Source organism: Xenopus tropicalis, chromosome 8 (assembly GCF_000004195.4).
Source record: "Xenopus tropicalis strain Nigerian chromosome 8, UCB_Xtro_10.0, whole genome shotgun sequence".
NCBI classification, from domain to species: Eukaryota; Metazoa; Chordata; class Amphibia; order Anura; family Pipidae; genus Xenopus; species Xenopus tropicalis.
This window is the reverse complement of record NC_030684.2, coordinates 32,292,558-32,313,155: the sequence shown is the minus strand read 5'-3', so window position 1 is coordinate 32,313,155 and position 20,598 is coordinate 32,292,558. Positions and strand designations below refer to the sequence as shown.

Sequence of the window (20,598 nt, the reverse complement as noted above, 5' to 3'; positions counted from 1 at the left end):
GCCGCAGGATATCACTTGAAACAGAAACAAACCCTAACTCTCGGCCACATGTCACTATAAAATAACACTGAGTGGCCGCTGACTCCTTATATAAGGTCAGCAATTGTTCTGGGCGGGGGCTCCCCACTCCGGTGGGCGTGTTACTCTACTCCCGCCAGTAGCTCCTCCTTTCCCTTCCGCACAATGGAACATCCCTAGCGTCACAGTAAAAGGAGGCAGGTAGGCTCTCGGCGGTGACGTCACCTTGCCCGCCCTTTTCCCTCCTCACTCAGCCTGTGGAGGAGCCGTTAGAAAATGGCCGCTGCGCCGAGCGGAGAGGAGAGACTGTGAGTGCGGGGGTGCGCCTCGGCCGGTCTGCTTTACTCCCTCCCCACCCTTTCTCCCCGCATGCCTGTCATTATCTCCTCCTGTGTGTGAGGGGGGCGGCCCCGGCCGGGTGTTTGTATGCAGAGCTCTGTAATGATATTCGTGGGGTGGGGAGGCGGGGCTGTGCGAGAATAAAATGTCACAGTTTGTGCTGCTTGAAGCTGGGTGCTAATGACGCTTGCTTTGTGTTGCTGCAGCTGCTGCTGGTTGGGAAAGGGTTTCAGTGATAGGACCCCCATGTTGCACTGGTTAGCTTGCCATTTCATCATTGCGTCATTGAGCCCACCAGAATGGGAGGCCTGGCTACTGTATACATGGGCAACATCAGGGGCCTGGCCAGGGGTATCTGCTGCAGGACACACCCCTCTCTGGGAATATTGTGGTACCCAACTCCCTGCTATCTGCTCTATTGCAAAGTATCCTGTGCTGCTCATATGCACCCTGCTGTAATGAAATGCACCTACTTCCACTGTGTCATTTCTTCACTGTATTCAACTGACTTGATTCTAGGGGTATTCAAGGTTTCCTTGGATACCCCCGGTGTCATGTTGCCCCGAAAGGGCCTCATTTACAAACCAAGGTACAAACATGCAAAAGTAGAGTTATCCATAGCAACCAGTCAAAGCATTTTTTTTATCAGGCTAACTGTAAGCTGTAACGCTAATGCTTTGTTTGGTATGGGTTACTGCACTTTTGCACCTTTGCCAGTAAATGACATAAGTTGCTTCTGTGTATCTGGGCTGACACTTCATTTAATGGGGTTTTATACAAGGGTTTGTACAGTGTATAGATTGGTACCCTCCTTCATACACTGATGGTGTATTACACTATGTACGCACTGTGTGTTTTAATCAATTGGAGAATGATAGGGCTTAACCTCATAATTGTTTAGCTGTGTGTAAATACTGGTGTGTACAAGATACCTATATATGTTTAAAGGGCACCTATCACCCCTTTATTGTTTCCCCCAACAGAGGTGCAGGCTAATAGAGCCCACACTCCAGATAGGGGAAACAATCGTATCCCTTAAAAAGAAAAAACTTTCCACACACGCATGTGTTTAATGAGTGAGTGCCGCAGCTCGCTTATGGTGTGCATCTGCGTGACGTAGGAAGGTGATTTACATTCACTGCTCCTACGTCAGACGATTGCGCATAGTGTGAGGGTAGGGAGATCACTTATTATGCGCATGCGCGCCTCAGAAATAGAAAAAGTATTTTGTTTGCCCACCTCCAGGTCATTAATAAACAAGTTAAAAAGCAAAGAACCAAGGACTGACCCCTGCGGTACCCCACTAACAACACTGGCCCAATTAGAAAATGTTATATAAGTCCAAGTAGATGACATCCACTGCAAACTTATTGCATTTAAATGAAAACCTTGTGGTCGCATGTGAAGATCTTACTGTACTGATGTGCACACCTTAAGTCAGCACAAGGAACACCTGAGTTCGATAAGAATATGGCAGTGACCTGGAATAAAGTACCCCAGGCCGGCATGTTTTCAAACAAGAGACAAGCCACCCTGGAATACATTGTAAATTATTTTATTCACTGGGAATATCCTAAAAAATCCCACCGCCAGTGTTTTAGACTATCTTTCACCTTTTATTTGTAGATGTAATTACTATTGAAAGCTACATTTCACTTGAAAAAACTTTTGGTTGGAGTTCTCCTTTAAATAAAAACAAAACCTTAACTCACGAATTTGTTTTAACTTTCTCCCACAATTGGCTTGCCTCTGCTATAAAAACAAAATGCACAACTGGGAAGCACGCCGTCATAGTCCTTGGGCTGGGTGCATGTTTAGGGGGCAAAGAACATAATTTTGTCTTTCGCATTAAGGACAAGAAAACCTTCTCTATTCTCCCTCTCCCCCAAAACATGAAGGGGAGTAGGGGCTTTCCGTACATCCTAATTTCAGCACGTGTCCAAACCTAGGACTACCTGAGAGATTAAGAAATATGGCAGTCCTGGGATCCCTGTAGGTACACCAGCCTGGGGCAAAATACTGCACTATTTTAGCATTAGGTGTACCTCACACCCCCAGTGATTAAGACTTAAAGGAGAAGGAAAGACAAAGTCACTTGGGGGTGCCAAAATGTTAGGCATCCCCAAGTGACATAATCGCCCCTGTTAGGAGAAAACACTAGCCCGGGGTACCTGTAACAAGTGCTTCCTCCTTCCTGCTTTGTTTTCCGGCAAATGCCAGTGGTCGGCGCATGCACAGTAGAGTGAAAAGCCGACTTTTGTGTTAAGCAGGAAGTGCTGCAGCTACCCCGGGCTGGTGCTGTTCTCTCCGAACAGGGGCACCAGCCCGGGGTACAAGGTAGGTGATTTAAGTCACTTGGGGGTGCCTAACATTTTGGCACCCCCAAGTGACTTTGCCTTTCCTTCTCCTTTAAGTAATATGTCAGGGAATACATCACAGAGGCTACTTTCTTCTCTGAAAACATTAGGCTAATGTCACGCCTGGTGTGTTTTTAGCATTTTCACTGGTGGTGAATCCCAAAATTGCCTTTCCTTTAATTGCATTAAATGGCAAACACCACTCACTGCTGATAAAGGTGGTTTTCAGCTCAAAAAAAATTACAAACATGGCTGGCTTTAAGCATTTTTCTGCCAGCTTAAAGGAATAGTTCAATGTAAAAATGAAGCTGGGTAAAATAGACTGTGCAAAATAAAAAATGTTTTCAATATAGTTAGGCAAAAATTTAATCTATAAAGGTTGGAGTGAACTGATGTCTAACATAATAGACAGAACACTACTTCCTCCTTTACAGCTCTCTAGGCTGTTAGGAGTCAGTAACCAATCAGTGACTTGAGGGGGGCCATATGGGACATAACCATTTAGTTAGTTTGCTTTTGAATCTGACCTGTATGCTAACAATGTTAACAGTTATGTTTCCCCCCTAAAGTCACTGACTAAGAGGTTAGAGAGCTGAAAGAAGGAAGTATTGTTCTGGCTATTATGTTAGACATCTGCTTTCTCCAGCCTTTATAGCCTTTACATTTTTGCCTATATTACAAACATTTTTTATTTTGTGCAGTCTTATCTATGTTACCCAGTTTAATTTTTACACTGAACTGTTTCTTTAAGGCTACTGCCACACTGGTCTATTTCTCGGCCTGCTTAAGAGCACGCTTCTCCACTCCAATCTGCTTTTTGTTGTGACTGCACCCGGAGATACTGCGTTGACTGGTGCAGACACATAGAGCAGATTTTGTCACCAAAATGCACACTTGCAGGCCAACGCAGTCTCTCTGGTTGCAGACATACCAGACCAGAGGGGCCGAGAAACTACCCAGTAGCCCTAGCCCAAGGGCTCACCCCCTGGCATTTTGGTGTGTGGTGTTTTATCTAGGTTGCAGCTGCAATTTGAATATACAGTAAAAAAAGGACATATTTGTAGAACAGGTATGGGCCACATAGTAGCTTTAGCGTGAGAGTACTGTGACAATTTTAATGACTATACAGCATTAATCAGAATAGGTACTGTACTTACAAAAATAAAAAAATATGGAAAAATTAACCAAGCAAACCATTATTGAAAATTAAACATTCTAAGGTGTTACCCAACAGGATAGTGGGCACCAAATAACCTATGCATGTACAATTTTTAAAGGTTAGCAAGAGCTAGCAATCTTAATGATCTAAAAGATAGACTAAAGCTTGGCCACACACATGGCGATTTTCAAACGTTCCAACCCTCCACTGACATTCAGGGCTGAATTGTCAGATATGGAGGTAGAAACAATAGAATTTCTACCTCCTTCTGTCGATTCAGCCCTGAAGGCAGATTTTGCTCAGACGCCTTCAGTGGCGCCCTATCAAAATCTTTTAACCTGCCCAATCGGCGAGTCGACCAATATCGGTCACCTTGCCGAGTTGCCATATACGCACCGAATATCTCATGAAACGAGGTTTCGTACGATATTATCAGTGCGTGTATGGCCAGCATAAGTGCCTCTCTAGTGTGATGATAACATTTATGTTCTCAATTTGTGTGTTAAATACATAATAAGGGTTTGCATACATGTACGTCTACTTACTAAATTCTTACATACTAAACATACATTATTTTGTCTTTCACTTAAAGGACAAGAAATCTTCTGACACCATAACCCTCCCCCCCCCCCCCCCCCAAGAAAAAAATGCCAGTGTAGGGGCTTTTCCTCCGGTTATAGGCTGTCAGCCCAAATTCTTTCAACTGTTGTGCTTTATGCAAGACTCACATAGCTTAAGGCTTGTAGTACACAGGGCTGTTCAGTGCCTTTTCTCAAAAGCTGAAGTGCTCTTATACTCTTTTTATAAGTGTGCTGACAGGCACGTTGTTAGCCTGTGAGAACACACACAGAATGAATTTTGGCGTGAAAATACATACTTTGACATTTTCATGCCGAAATCTGCTTAATGTGTGTGCTTACAGGCTAACTATGTGTATGTCAGTGAACTTGTAAGTAGGAGTGGGTGGGATGCTTAAATTTTTTTAGATATATTGGTTGATGTAGAGGGGGAAGAAGGGGGGAGAATCTGCCCCTTCTGAGCATGCTACTTGACCTTTAGTGTAGTATGTGCAATTATTACCATTGATACATTAGTTACATTTCTCAGAAGCCTCAGAGGAACCACTGGATCAGCTAATGTAGCAAATTGTAACAGTTTAGAGAGCCAGCAACCTGGTTTACTGAGCTACTTCTGGAAATCACCAGAGACGATAATTAAGAGCTTTTATACAAGGGAATTTTTTTGTGCATCTGAAAATTCATGCTATGTCTTAATGCATATATATTGTGATTGTGTGTTTTTAAACTTGCAGCTGTGTTTTTGTAAGGTCAATACGCATTTTTAAATTTTATTGCATTTAAAAATGCAGTGACATGTGGCTCCAATAAAATGCACAAACATGCTGAACATAATGCTAAACATAATGGAATCAATTAGCTGATGTGTTAAGGTGCACAAACTGTAGTAACCATTACAGACTGTAATAAGTCTGTAGACTGCTAGTAACAACCTGTTAGGTGAAATGGAAGAGCATTGGCAACCCTGATTTTCACACATTACCTTTTGGGTCCCCAAACTTTCTGCTGCGGGGAAGACAGGGATTCTATACACTTCCAAGGTTGATACAGAAACATGTTAAAAGAGGGGTCAGGCAGAGGCAACGTCAGAATCAGGCAAAGGGGTCAAGGGCAGGCAGTGAAGATTCATGTCTGTTCCACTGGTTTTGACTCTATCAAAAACAAGGCTTAGCTAAGGTCTGGATACTCAGAGCCAGCTTGGGCAAGAAAAACAAGCAAAATCGCACTTTTTACGTTTGAATTTGGAACCAAAGTAACCAGTGCCACAGAGAAGAGAAACTGGAACCTTCTGTTGGGCACTGAGAGAACATGCAGCATCACATTGGGTAACATCCTGGACAAGAGAAGACCACCAAAAATACCTAGAAATGAGATCTAGAGATTTCTTAACCCCCGGATGACCAGCGATCTTAAAGAAATTACCCCATGAAAGAACTTGAAGCACACAATCTTGAGGTACAAAAGTCTTACCAGAAGGACATTCTGGAGGAACTTCAGAAGTAGGTTGTACTAGGGACACCGGAGCCACCACTTGTCGGGGGAAATAAAAGGGCAGAGAGCCAGGGACCTAGATAGGGCATCTGCTTTGATATTTTTTGACCCCGGTCTATACAGTGGCTTGCAAAAGTATTCGGCCCCTTGAACTTTTCCACATTTTGTCACATTACAGCCACAAACATGAATCAATTTTATTGGAATTCCACGTGAAAGACCAATACAAAGTGGTGTACGTGTGAGAAGTGGAATGAAAATCATACATGATTCCAAACATTTTTTACAAATAAATAACTGCAAAGTGGGGTGTGCGTAATTATTCAGCCCCCTGAGTCAATACTTTGTAGAACCACCTTTTGCTGCAATTCCAGCTGCCAGGCTTTTAGGGTATGTCTCTACCAGCTTTGCACATCTAGAGACTGAAATCCTTGCCCATTCTTCTTTGCAAAACAGCTCCAGCTCAGTCAGATTAGATGGACAGCGTTTGTGAACAGCAGTTTTCAGATCTTGCCACAGATTCTCGATTGGATTTAGATCTGGACTTTGACTGGGCCATTTTAACACATGGATATGTTTTGTTTTAAACCATTCCATTGTTGCCCTGGCTTTATGTTTAGGGTCGTTGTCCTGCTGGAAGGTGAACCTCCGCCCCAGTCTCAAATCTTTTGCAGACTCCAAGAGGTTTTCTTCCAAGATTGCCCTGTATTTGGCTCCATCCATCTTCCCATCAACTCTGACCAGCTTCCCTGTCCCTGCTGAAGAGAAGCACCCCCACAGCATGATGCTGCCACCACCATATGTGACAGTGGGGATGGTGTGTTCAGAGTGATGTGCAGTGTTAGTTTTCCGCCACACATAGCGTTTTGCATTTTGGCCAAAAAGTTCCATTTTGGTCTCATCTGACCAGAGCACCTTCTTCCACATGTTTGCTGTGTCCCCCACATGGCTTGTGGCAAACTGCAAACGGGACTTCTTATGGTTTTCTGTTAACAATGGCTTTCTTCTTGCCACTCTTCCATAAAGGCCAACTTTGTGCAGTGCACGACTAATAGTTGTCCTATGGACAGATTCCCCCACCTGAGCTGTAGATCTCTGCAGCTCGTCCAGAGTCACCATGGGCCTCTTTGCTGCATTTCTGATCAGCGCTCTCCTTGTTCGGCCTGTGAGTTTAGGTGGACGGCCTTGTCTTGGTAGGTTTACAGTTGTGCCATACTCCTTCCATTTCTGAATGATCGCTTGAACAGTGCTCCGTGGGATGTTCAAGGCTTTGGAAATCTTTTTGTAGCCTAAGCCTGCTTTAAATTTCTCAATAACTTTATCCCTGACCTGTCTGGTGTGTTCTTTGGGCTTCATGGTGTTGTTGCTCCCAATATTCTCTTAGACAACCTCTGAGGCCATCACAGAGCAGCTGTATTTGCACTGACATTAGATTACACACAGGTGCACCCTATTTAGTCATTAGCACTCATCAGGCAATGGCTATGGGCAACTGACTGCACTCAGACCAAAGGGGGCTGAATAATTACACACACCCCACTTTGCAGTTATTTATTTGTAAAAAATGTTTGGAATCATGTATGATTTTTGTTCCACTTCTCACGTGTACACCACTTTGTATTGGTCTTTCACGTGGAATTCCAATAAAATTGATTGTCTGTGGCTGTAATGTGACAAAATGTGGAAAAGTTCAAGGGGGCCAAATACTTAGTAACTGGCTCTACAGATCCTTCCAACAAATTACACCATTCATCTGGGCTAATTTTATGGCCAACAACTCCCAATTTTTCAACATCATACAGCAGAGGAAAGCTTTCAAGAGAAAAAGGCACAGGGATGAAGAGGACCCTGAAAATCAGTTTGCTGGGACAGAATGGCTCCTACCCTTGTATCAGAGGCATCAACTTTGAGGTTGAATGGATGAAAAGTATCAGGATGAATTAACACTGGAACAGAAGCAAAAGCTGCCTTCAGTGTTTCAAAAGCTTTCTGGGCTTCAGGAGACTAGGATAGTTTAGAGTCTTTGCGAGTGAGAGCTGTGATGGGAGCCACAATTTAAGAGAAACCCTTTATGAAGTTTCAAAAGAAATTAGAGAAAGAAATCTTTGCCTTGTGAAACTCGCACTTCTCTACGATTGTTATCTCTAAGTTGTTGCAGAACAAACTTGCCTTTGCAAATGTGTTCTGGTAGAGAGGAAGAAAACACCAGGATGTCATCTAGGTACACTATGAGGCAGAACTGCAACATGTCACAGAAAATGTAATTTATGAAGTCTTGGGAGGGCATAACCCGAAGGGCATAACAAGGTATTCACAATGGCCATCGCGGGTATTAAATGCAGTCTTCCACTCATGCCCCTGATGTACTGTATATGTGTAAGGTTGTATGCACCATGGAGATCAAGCTTGTAGAAAATCTTAGCTCCCTAATCTTAGATCACAGTCCTTTTTTTGTACAAAGAAAAAGCCGGCCCCTGCTAGAGATGCGGACTTCCTAATAAAACCTCTAGAATGATTTTCCTGAATGTATTCCTTAATAGCTGTAGTCTCCTCAAAGGAGAAAGAGTAAGTTCTACCTCTTGGAGGAATAGTGCTGGGAATGCGATCAATGGGGCAATCGTAGGGCTTGTGTGGAGGAAGAGTTTCAGCATTCTTCTTCTCAAATATGTCAGAAAAGTCAGCATAACATTTTGGCTGGAGAGAAGAATCTTGAGTAACAGATGAGACATGCACCAACTTGATTGGAGCAAGTAAACAAGAGTGACAGAACGAGCTCCAAGCCATGAGTTGACCGGAAACCCAGTCGATACCAAGGTAGACCAAGAATCACTGGAGTGGCAGGACACTAAATGATCAAAAAGGAAACTTCTCTGGAATGTAACCATCCTACTGGCAGCAGCAACGGTACAGTGGCAGAAGTTAAGACACCAGGAGAAACAGGCCCTCCTCCAGAGACAGACATGTGGCTCCTAACTGCACGGGCTCATCAGTCTGTATACATGGAATCTATGTGGATTCAAACCTGGCAGGAGATGGAACTACAAGTTTGCAGGTGGCAGACTTCTGAGATTGTCTCTCCTTTAATCTGGTGTCAATGCGAATACCCAGGGATACAAGTTCTTCAAACAGAGATGGCAGATCTCTAGCAGCAAACTTGTCCTTAATATCATCATTAAACCCTTGCCAGAATGCTGTGACCAGGGCATAGGTGACCTCAGCAGCTGAAGTATGGTGTATTTTGCAACAGACAGAGCCTTGAGAAATCTTCATGAGATAAACAGATGTATTTACCTTCTGACCCGGATCATCAAAAATAAACGTGGAGTGAAGGCAGATGGGTCGTGAACAAGAGGGTAATTTCTCTCCCACAGTGGAGACGCCCAAGCAAGAGTTTTGCTGTAAAGCAAGGCAATAATGTAAGCCACCGAACTGAATAAGGCACTGGTTCAGGAATCCCCAACATATCTCAGGATCATCTGCGTAATGGATAGGTGCGGAAATCTTTGGCTCCAAAAACTGTGGCACAAACGGAGGAGGGAAAGGAGGCGATGGAACAGGACCAGTATGGGCGGCTTTGGGTGCATCATATGCAGCCGTAATCATTAATTACAGTTGGCCTAAATGTGCGCTGTTATAGTTATAATGAAAACATTTAAGAAATTACATTCCTTAAAACAATATGTGTGCAAGTTTATGCAAGCATCATTAGTTAGTTGCATTTACTGTACAAGAAGAAAATGGCAAAGACTGATGTTAGTGTTTGTTACAGAGCAGTTTACAAAGTGAGCACTTTCTGACGGAAGGCTCTCTCAGACTTTGCATAGATCATTAAATGCTCACACACCTTTGTGGGCAGACTTTGGTGCCACATCCTGAAAGTAGAAGAAAAAGATTCATAAGCATATTCTGAGAAGTCAAAAGGATATCACGTAATGTAAACAGTTTTAGTTCTGTAGCGGTCAACAGGTGTTTTACAAATGACTCCGTTAATTAAACTCTGCAAAATTTCAGGCCAGCAGGGTCGTTGGGACCCTAATCCGTGGCTAGATATTTGCCTGTTTGGACGAAAACATAATCTGCTTGTATGTTATTGTATGCATATTAGCTTTAGGCTAATGCCACACAGGGACAATTCTCAGGCCTGCAAGTAAATGCAGGCAGTGAATCAGTCCATAATAGTGATGTGTGGGTTGACCTGGGACCTGTGGGTTTACCCTTAGGTCAGGCGTGTTAGAGTAGAAATTTAAGCGACTATTGTGTGTTCAGGATGGGTGTGAGTCTGCTTTAGAATTTTCTATCTCAGAACAGTACAGAGTGGAAAGACTTGGGTATGGGTTGGGTGCGGGTCCTACAATGGCAACATTTTGCTGGTTAGGTTTGAGTGTGGGTTAAGGTTTTGCAGGTTAGGGTTAGGTGTGGGTCAAGGTTTTGCAGGTTAGGGTTAGGTGTGGGTCAAGTTTTTCCTGACCCGCACATCACTAGGCCCTATGTTACTGTCAGCCTTTCTCTGTGTCTGAAACAGGAGCAATTGCTTTGTCCTGGGTGAAGGCACGTGGAGGGGTTTTAGTTCAGAATTATGAGGAATGCATTTTGCTTTGAAATCTACTCCATAGGCCTACACCTGGGCCGACACACATAGGGGGTGATTGGCCCCATGTGACATTAGCCTATAACAGTTGTCTCACCAGAAGGTCATTATTTTGTAGTTTGTAGCAACAACAGCAAAAAAATCTAATTATCTCCAGTTATTTTTCACCGTAGGCACAAGTTGGCACATCTGCCCAACTGTTGTCCAAAACATGAAAAAGTTGCATGTTTCTGCAATTCACATGCACATGTTACAATTGACAGCATCTTATGTAAGCTTTTGTTTTGCTTACATTTAGTGGGATTGATTTATTGGACTTGCTCTTTAATGATCACAATACTCTATTCTAATGCATCAGTGCTGCTTAAGGAAACAGACCATATGCCAAGTATGCTCGGTCATGTTCAAAGCCATCACTTGCCTACGCACTAGTTTTGTGCGGGTATGCTAATAAACTCTCTGCTTTTCTGTTTATTCTGCAGGCATGAACACTTCCAATAGTTCAGTATTTCATGTGTTTGCATGCTAGTTGTTTTATTGTTTTCTAATATGAATACTAGTTTCTAAACACAGTATGCTCAGTGACAGATATAGACATGTACCAGTTGCATAAGTTTTAAGTGCTTATAAAGTACTGCTGATGGGAATATTACAGAATTTAGGACAAAGAAATGTGAAGACACTGTATTGTATTGTTTTACCACCGTACAATCTTACAAACTTAAGTGTATCGATACAGCAGGGATCAGTGAGATCCCAACCTTTTGAATTTTAAGTAGCTTTCTTATGGAGCTCTGTGATGCCTCTAAATGATATTTATGTGACACGTTTTTTATTGGGGGGGGGGGGGGTGTTTGTCTTTATTACATGACATCTGAAGTGATTATGCAAGCCATCCATATCTGCTTATAAATTATGCCCTGGTTTATGTGCCATGGTTTTGCTTGATTCTGTGTTTGATTACAATTCATATACATACATTTGATTTGTGTCTCCTAATGTTTTTTGGTTGTCCCACCACATTCCAATTAGAATTGTAGTTTTACTCGCCCCATCACTCTGTTTGCAATTATACAGGTAAAATGATTATTGAGGCAGTGTTGATTTCTGGGATTTCTGTGTAAACACAGTGGCTGCAGTCTGCTTTATACAATGGGGTTCTTGCAGCTGGAAAGTATTTTCTGCAGGTGGAAGTGGTAGAGCTGCCCATACCTCTTCCAACACAGTTGTGTGAAGTCCACTTGCAGTGTTCATTGATCAGTTGCTAAATGTTATCTCAAGTTGTTACAAATGATGACCTAGCAGCCTTATCTGACTGTACAATCTGCCCCGTGTATTCCCAAGGCATTAATTACATCCCTTCCTTGCACCTATGGCCACCATCAGGAGGGAGAGGGGGTACAGTTGTGCAAGGCCCCGTGAAATCTTCTTCTCTATGGAGGCCTGGCAGTGGGGCAAAAGGTACACAAATTGCATAAGTTGAACTTTACGCTATGTATATTATGTATTATGTAACTTCCACAAAAACGTCCTAGAAAAATACGTAAATTGCCTGGAAGCTTAAGTAACTTGCATTTTACGAACAAAAACAATGCAAAGAAGCTATACAGGGCCAGCAGGGGCAAACTTCACTGACCACCAATGAATTAAAACACAAGGTAAATTCCACTGCCCCAATGAACTGATAAATGACTTATTAGCACGTTAAATATTCATTTTAACTTTTTATGTGAACTGCTTATTATAGCTGTTTATATTGGGAGCTATTTTACAGATTTTTTCAGGGTCTCCTACATGAACTTTGCAGCAAGGGAAAAAAAATAACTTGTACAGGGCCCCAAAGTTTCTGATGGTGGCCCTGCTTGCACCTCCAGAACTACAACTTGCAAATACAAGTCAGCTATGGTTAGGCAGTGCAGTCCTTTACTGGAAACTTACACTCGCTTTTGGAGTAAGTGGAAGAGTTAAATGCAGATGTTTCATTTGTAGTGCAACAGGTTCAGGATGTACATATGTAAATGTATCTATTTTTGTGTGAGATCAGTAAACTCCTTTCTAGGTTCTTGCATCTGCATTGCAATTTCTGTCATGTGCTGTATTTTTTTTATTATATGCTATAAATTTAATTTTTTATTTTGCCATAAAAACATTTCAACCCTGTGCTGATTGCAAACTTTTCTACACCACTACTAAAGCCAAACTAAGCAGGCAGCACAGCAAATATCAAATATAGATATGTACAATCTATGGCATAGGCACATTGGTAGTTTAATGTCAGCACTGCAGATGCTATGTTGGGCGGCACAAAAAGGGTACATTTTCCAGTGATTGCATTTGAGCAATTTTTCATATGCCTAGTTGTTGTAAATTTATATATAGATGGAAGTGATTTCCAAAGGGGATTGGAATATTATGGTTTAATGAAACCTCCGTTTCACCTGGTATGTACTGCATACATAAATATATTTAGGGACTAAAACAACATTAAAAAAAAATCATTCTCTGAATCTCTTAACTTTTTTCCACAACTTGCTATTGTGGATGATTGATTTTTCTCCCCACTAGATGCGCAGTGAGTCTTTGAGACTTTTCCTTAAATGCCTATTTTTCTTAGTGGTATAAATATACATTTTTTTTTTTTGGCTCATAATTCATAAACAGGAAAAATATAATTTTTACTTAAATCTGCATGTGTAAAAGATGAATGTGAACAATTCAGCCCATAATGATTGTTTTTTTTCTGTGGTTGGTTTTGGTTATTCAGTTGATAAAATCAGTATAGTGCTAACAGAATTACACTTATTTGTACTCCTCTGTCCCTTTTGTTTCATGATATTAGGGGTTAAATGTACTAACTAGGAGATCCAAAGAGATTCCCAGCAGTTTATTATGTATTCTGAGTTATTAACCTATTTGACTTTTTCCTGATCTTTAGGAACATGTTATAAAAGCATTTACTGTTCATTCAGAATACTCTCTGTGCTATGTGATGTTAGACAGTGGTAGCACTGAGCTTTAAAATTGCTTGGATTTTTAAGCCTTAAAACAAATGAGCATTGTCTTAAAATTAATGTAGTTAATTGTTAAAGTTACGAAATCTACCTTTAAATTCTATCAATGATTCTTAATTCATCCTAAATTAGAAAATGTAATCCTGTAATCCACCCCCCCAAAAAAAAAATATTTTGAACCAAGAATTTATTTAGTGCAATGATAAATTGGTAAAATTACATTCAGGTAATTTTTTAAATCAACTACTAAAAAAAGTAGATTTTTTTACAGAAGTATGTTGCTTTGACATTTTATGATGGATACACAGTTTTCATATAATTAATTTTCTTTACCTTTACTTTAAAGGCATGCTATCACCATAATATATATTGTTTTGTGCTCTAGAACTAATGTTATATTTAGTAAAGTAAAGCCATGTTGGTTAAATGTTTGATTGAATATGTCTAGAGTGAATTTTTGTGCCCCCACGGGGATTGAATTTCCTCTTGCAGGAAAATCTGCAATTGTGTAATGCGTTATGACTAAGATTTTATCGTTATTAAAAAAAAAAAGAAGAGAGACTGATCTTTGATCTCAGCGCTTATCTTTTTCAGTGTGTGGGATGACTCTATAATATACTGCATGTTGCAGTGCTGAAGTAATTGTTAATAAACAATGATACTATAAGTCATAATCATAAGATTTACTGAGTGGGCTGTCATAGTTTTTCCTCTAGCTGATCAGCCCTTCTTTATCTGAAGTCCTCTAGGTCTCTGTTTACAGGTTACAACCCTGCTGCCTAGAAAAGCCTTTACAGAATTAAGAAGAAAATAGGTGCAATTTGAAGCTACTGTGTCTTATCAACGCAAATAAAATGTTATAAACATCTTTTGTGTCAAATTATGGTATATTATTGGTATTTTTTTTTTTTTTTTTTGGTTAACTGACCCTTGCCCTACTTGGTTGTATATATGAAGTTGGTTGGTAATCTGGGAGAGCTGACATTTTTTGTTTTTCTGTCAACATCAAGCACCATACAAAAATGACATGGTACATCTAATCATAATCATTAGTTTAAGCTTTACTCACAGGTGTTTATTGTGTCTGGCGTATTTTTGGGCTTTTCACTGAGCAGCAACAAAAATTACCATTTTTCTCTGCTTGCCATCCCCGTCTGTACCCAAAGGTACAGGCACTTTTCTTCTGCTATTAGCAATAATGTCCACTATGAAGTTAAAGACCCATAAGGCAGACAAAGACATTTGAATTGTCATAAGGTATAATGCATAAAAGTTCCTAAATTTTGCTACATTTTGCTCCATCAGTACAGTGTTGTGCAAAAGCAAGTACTGGCAAATTCTAATCCAATCTACGTTTTAGCAGTAGATCATAGCAGACCAGTATGGTCCACAAACAGCTATTCATATTTAAATCAAGGGCTTTTTTGTGTCCTATTTTATTTTTATTGGGGAGCCCTTAGAACAATAGTGAATTTCAGAAAAGCAAATTTTAACTCCTTAAGGCCTGTCCTTCAGAGCATAGATTGGGGCATTGGGCTTTCTGCTAAAAACAGAGAACAGAAATGAGTCTCATTTAAAATAATATTAACTCATTACTGTTCTCATTGTATTACCTTTGAAGTAAATGCAGAAGAATAAAGAACCACCCTATGTGGCTTAATTCAGAAGCAAAGAAGTTAATAGGGAAAAAAGAGAATCATTTAAGCAATACAAATCAGAGGGGACAAAAGCTGCATTTAATGAATATAAATACTATGGGGCTGATTCACTAAAGTGCGATCATGCTTATCGCATGTTTTTTTGCGGTAAAAAGCATGCGATAATTAAGTCCCGATTCATCAAAGTCATTTCGCATGCGTTAAGACGCATATCGCATGCGCAAAAAAACACACTATCGCAATGCGTTATTTACCTCGCATTGCGTTAATTCTCGCATAGAAATAATACGCATGATTCACAAACACATATGAAGCATTAAACGTGCTAAATATCGCCTAAATAACACCTGCTTGGGGCAGGCGGTACTTAAAGAAAATTGTGGTTTGTGAGCTTTTGGCAACACAATATGGACTTTGCAGTGGGATTTATTCAAGTCTGTGTTGGCCCTAGAGTGATGCATCCTCCAGTTTTCAGGGAAATGGTCATGTTCAGAACAGAAGTTTTCCGAAAGTAATGGTTACGTGTGTAAAATCGTGCGCTAATATAGCAAGCGGCGAAATTTAAAGCGCGCAGCGGGAAATATCGCGCACAGCGGGAATTAACGTTATTTTCTTCAGAGTATGCAATAGAGGGCCAGATTTCAAAGGCCCACCCAATAGCTGCACTGTTGGCTCATCTCACTCTAGTCAGTGGCTGACACGGGATATGGTACATAAAGGTTTACTCAAAATTAATGTGATAAAGGCACCAAGGCCAGATGGGATACACCCTTGGGTACTGAGAGAGCTAGGGTCAGTTTTGGCCAGGCCTCTGTTCCTGATATTCTCAGACTTGCTTTCATCTGGTATGGTACCTATGGATTGGTGGAAAACTGATATTATTACTATATTTAAAAAGGGATTACGATCTCAGCCTGGCAGTTATAGGCCAATAAGTTGACATCTGTGGTGGGCAGTTATTTGAAGGCATGTTAAGGGATCACTTTCAAAATTAGGTTCTGGAGAATGGCATTATGAGACGTAATTAGCATGGCTTAATGAAGGACCGGTCATGTCAGACAAATTTAATTGCTTTTTGTGATTAGGTAAGTAAGAAGCTGGACAGTGGGGGTACAGTAGATGTGATCTATTTGGATTTTGCCAAAGCATTTGATACTGTTCCCCACAAACAACTGCTTTCTGAACTAAGGTCTGTTGGTCTTAGTGAAATAGTTTGCACATGGATAGGAAACTGGCTACAGGATCAGGTACAGAGGGTGGTTATTAATGGTACATTCTCTTCTTGGAGTAAGGTTCTCAGTGGGGTCCCTCATGATTCTTTGTTGGGTCCTCTTATTCATTAACGACTTAGGGAAAGGTATTGTAAGTAATGTATCAGTGTTTGCAGATGATATAAAACTCTGTAGCCCAATTATTTCTGTCGGTCTTGACAAACTGACAATCTGGGCAAAGTGGCAGATGAAATTTAATGTGGATAAATGTAAGGTCATGCACCTGGGATGAAAAATTATGCAAGCCACTTATACCCTTAGTGGGACTGGGCTAGGAAAATCCATAATGGAGAAGGACCTTAAAGTCCTTGTGGTAAAAAACTTGGCTGTAGAAAGTAATGCCAGGCAGCTGCCGCAAGGGCAAACAAGGCTGAGCTGTATTAAAAGAGGCAGATGCGTAGAAAGAGGGGGTTATTCTTCCACATTAAGGTAAGGCCCAAACAGGACATTATTGAGTTAGAGAAGGTCCTGAGAAAGGAAACTAAGCTGGTAAAGGGTATGGAATGTCTCTGTTATGAAGAAAGACTGGCCAAGTTAGGGTTGTTTACACTGGAGAAGAGGTGCTTAAAGGAGAAGGAAAGCCTAAGTCACTTGGGGGTGCCAAAATGTTAGGCACCCCAAGTGACTTAAATCGCTTACCTTGTACCCCGGGCTGGTGCCCCTGTTAAGAGAGAACAGCACTAGCTCGGGGTAGCTGCGAGTGCTTCCTTCTTGGCGTGCTGCGCATTAGAGTGAAAAGCCGAACTTTAACAACATGATCGGCTTTTCACTCTAATGCGCCGGCCCAGAGATTTCGCCGTGGAAGAAGGAAGCGCTCGCTACAGCTACTCTGGGCTGGTGCAATTTTCTCCTAACAGGGGCACCAGCCCGGGGTACAAGGTAAGCGATTTAAGTCACTTGGGGGTGCCTAACGTTTTGGCACCCCCAAGTGACTTAGCCTTTCCTTCTCCTTTAAGGGGTGACATGATAACTATGTATAAATACATAAGGGGATCATACAATAACCTCTCTAATGCTTGATGTACCTGCAGGTCCTTCCAGCAAACACAAGGGTACTAGTGATGAGCGAATTTTTTTGCCAGGGATGGATTTTCTGCGAAATACTGCATTTCGCCATTAGCAAATTTTTTCACGAAATACCCACACAAATTTGCTGCAACAAAAATTTGCAGAGTAAAGTAGTAGTTGTGTCAAAAAAGTCACAGTTGTGTCAAAAAATTTGTACGCTTCAAAAAAGTCAAAAGCTGCATGTCACCATTTTTTGCCCTTTTGCAAATTTTCAGGAAAGCGAAACTGGACAGATTCACTCATCATTATAGGACACCATTCCAATTTTAAGAAAGGAGGTTCTGTCTGAATATTCAGAAAAGCTTTTTTACAGTTAGAGCTATGAAGTTGTGAAATTCTCCCTCTGAATAAGTCGTACTGGCCAATACATTAGATAGCTTCAAGATGGGTTGGATGGCTTTTTAGTAAGTGAGGGAATACAGAGTTATGGGAGATAGCTCTTAGTACAAGTTGATCCAGGGACTGGTCTGATTGCCATCTTGGAGTCAGGAAGGATTTTTTTTGAATAACTATGTTACTCATACGCATATAAGAGACTGTTCTGACACTGAACACAATGCACTATGGCTTGACAATTTTAACATTACCACCCACTAAAACCTGTCTTTTATCTCTTCTGTGTGTGGGTTCAACTTCACTGCACCTCATTAGTCCAGACTTGCTTTCCTGCGTATTGAAGAGTTGCCTAAATAATTCAAAACAAAAAAATATTTCTATTTCAAAAACATTCTTCTTTTTATAATACTAAGGGGCTCATTTACTAAGACACGAATTTCGACCGAATTGGAAAAATTCCGATTGGAAAACGAACATTTTGCGACTTTTTCGTATTTTTTGCGTTTTTTTCGGCGCCTTTACGACTTTTCGGAAATGATCGCGACTTTTTCGTTACCAATACGATTTGCGCGAAAAAACGCGAGTTTTTCGTAGCCATTCCGAAAGTTGTGATTTTTTCGTAGCGTTAAAACTTGCGCGAAAAGTTGCGCTTTTTTCGTAGCGTTAAAACTTAAAAGGCGCGACGTTTTGCGCAAGTTTTAACACTACGAAAAAATCGCAACTTTTTGCGCAAGTTTTAACGCTACGAAAAAATCGCAACTTTCCGAATGGCTACGAAAAACTTGCGTTTTTCCGCAAAAATCGTATTGGTAACGAAAAAGTCGCGATAATTTTCCGAAAAAATCGCAAAATACCGATCATTACGAAAAAAACACAATCGGACACATTCGGCCCGTTCGTGAGTAAGTAAATGGGCCCCAAAAAGTACTCAAAGGAAAAAAAGCATTGTTCTTTTAATATATGTGCAGTTATAAGAGCAAACATATCAACATTGAAAAGCCGTTTTTTTTACACTTAACTTTGGTGTCACTTCCTTCTCCTGTAATTTTTATATAAAGAAACAATTCTCAATTTTTGAATCATTTGCTTTCTCTTTGTAATTATGCCCTAATGGTAACTAAAGTAGCATAAATAATAGCATAAATAAAAAATTCTACTGGAAGTTTTTTTAGTAGCCTTCAGGCATGATGCTCCCTTATCCTGGAAACTCCAAGCCCCTAGCTTTCGGACCAAATTAAGTGTGTTTTTGTAAAGTTGCAGTTAGATTTTGGTATCACTGCTGAACTACTGTTTAAAAAATGACATTCTGAAAGCTGTGGAATTTTGTCCCCAAAGTGATTGTAATGGCAGATGCATTAGGTAGCTCCAAGAAGGTGTTTGGTGACTTTAGCAAGTGAGAAAGTACAAGGCTACTGAAAGTTGATCCCAGGGACTGATCCGATTGCTATTTTGGGGTCAGGATTTTTTTCTCCTCTGAGGCAAATTGGAAAGGCTTCAGATGGGGTTTTTCCCAGTCCTCTAGCTCTGCAAGCAGGTTTCATTTAGCTAAAAAAGTTGAACTTGATATTTTGCTGTCTCAAAGAAAAAAATATTTTTTTCTATTAAGGGTGGGCAAAGATAATAGGCAATTTGCAATGCCCCATGCAGTGTGCAAAGTCCCTAAGTGCTCTTGCACCCATCATGGTTTGATGAGGACTGTTCAGAGTCTTACAGATTATGGATTTTGCACACTGGGTTGCAAATACCTCTTAAGAATAGTGACATTTGTGTAAGTGTGGTGGGACTTTTCAGGAGGGAATTGGGAACTAGGATGCATGATCTGAACATTTCATACAAGGATCTTTAGCCCCATGCTGTTTAGGGTTGGTCTCAGTCCTAGATTGGGATTCAAACCAGGCCCTGGCATTTCAAGTACACAGAGGCCCAAACAGCCCCCCCCCGCAGGCCCACTAAATAGAGACTGTCTGTGGCATCTTACAGCAGCTCCTCTGGCAGTGAAAATGATTGATTGCTGCAATAGGAAATAGTCATTAAGAAAAGATGCATACCTAATTCTAAACCTATAATTGTGTCCAATAACAAAAGGGATAAATTGATACCTACACATTCCTAAAATAGTAACGTCAGAATTATAAGAAAAGAATGTTTATGACATCTGCTGTAATAGTGCCCCCAGAACTTTACATTTGTACTTCAGCCTATTCAGGCTACATTCACATAGAAAGTGTCTCTCCTCCTTGGCTCTCTCTGCAGGTTGCATCTTCAGGTAATGCTGATCTGAAGGCAGTTTGGGGCTGTACTTTTTTACTTATTGGAAAGTTCCTATACTAATACTGATTTGTAGATTCTGTGCTCTGGTAGCTTGGGATTTACTGATGGACCAAGCCAGCTTGTTGGCACCTTTTGGTTGCAGCAGGGAGCTTTTAAAACCTGTATTAGAGACCTGCTGCTTAAAATATGAAAGAGTTAGTAACAGAGTTAGTAACAGGGCTCACTATAAAGTAAGCTTCATGCATTGCTCTTGTTTAGAGGAGGATTTTGACAATATTTTTCCCAGACCTTACATAAAAAATGAAATCGCCTTTTTTCACCAATATATCTATTTTTGTTTACCAGCACCAATAAAAAAAACTTTTGACTATTGTTTGACAATGTGCAGGTTTTGCTTGCAGTGGTACTGTCTGTTCAGAAAATGTCTGTGGTTGGCATCTCCCCATATAGCTG

The 20,598-nt window shown here is 40.8% G+C and overlaps 1 protein-coding gene across 1 annotated transcript in view; it reads left to right on the top strand.

Moving 5' to 3' along the window:
• The first annotated feature begins 282 nt into the window (after positions 1-282).
• The window catches only part of mecp2 (methyl-CpG binding protein 2), a 54,039-nt gene continuing 33,723 nt past the window's right edge, over positions 283-20,598 (top strand). Inside the window, 1 exon segment of the mRNA NM_001142091.1 lies at positions 283-326. Coding sequence (NP_001135563.1) covers positions 295-326 — 32 coding nt within the window. The 5' untranslated portion in view covers positions 283-294.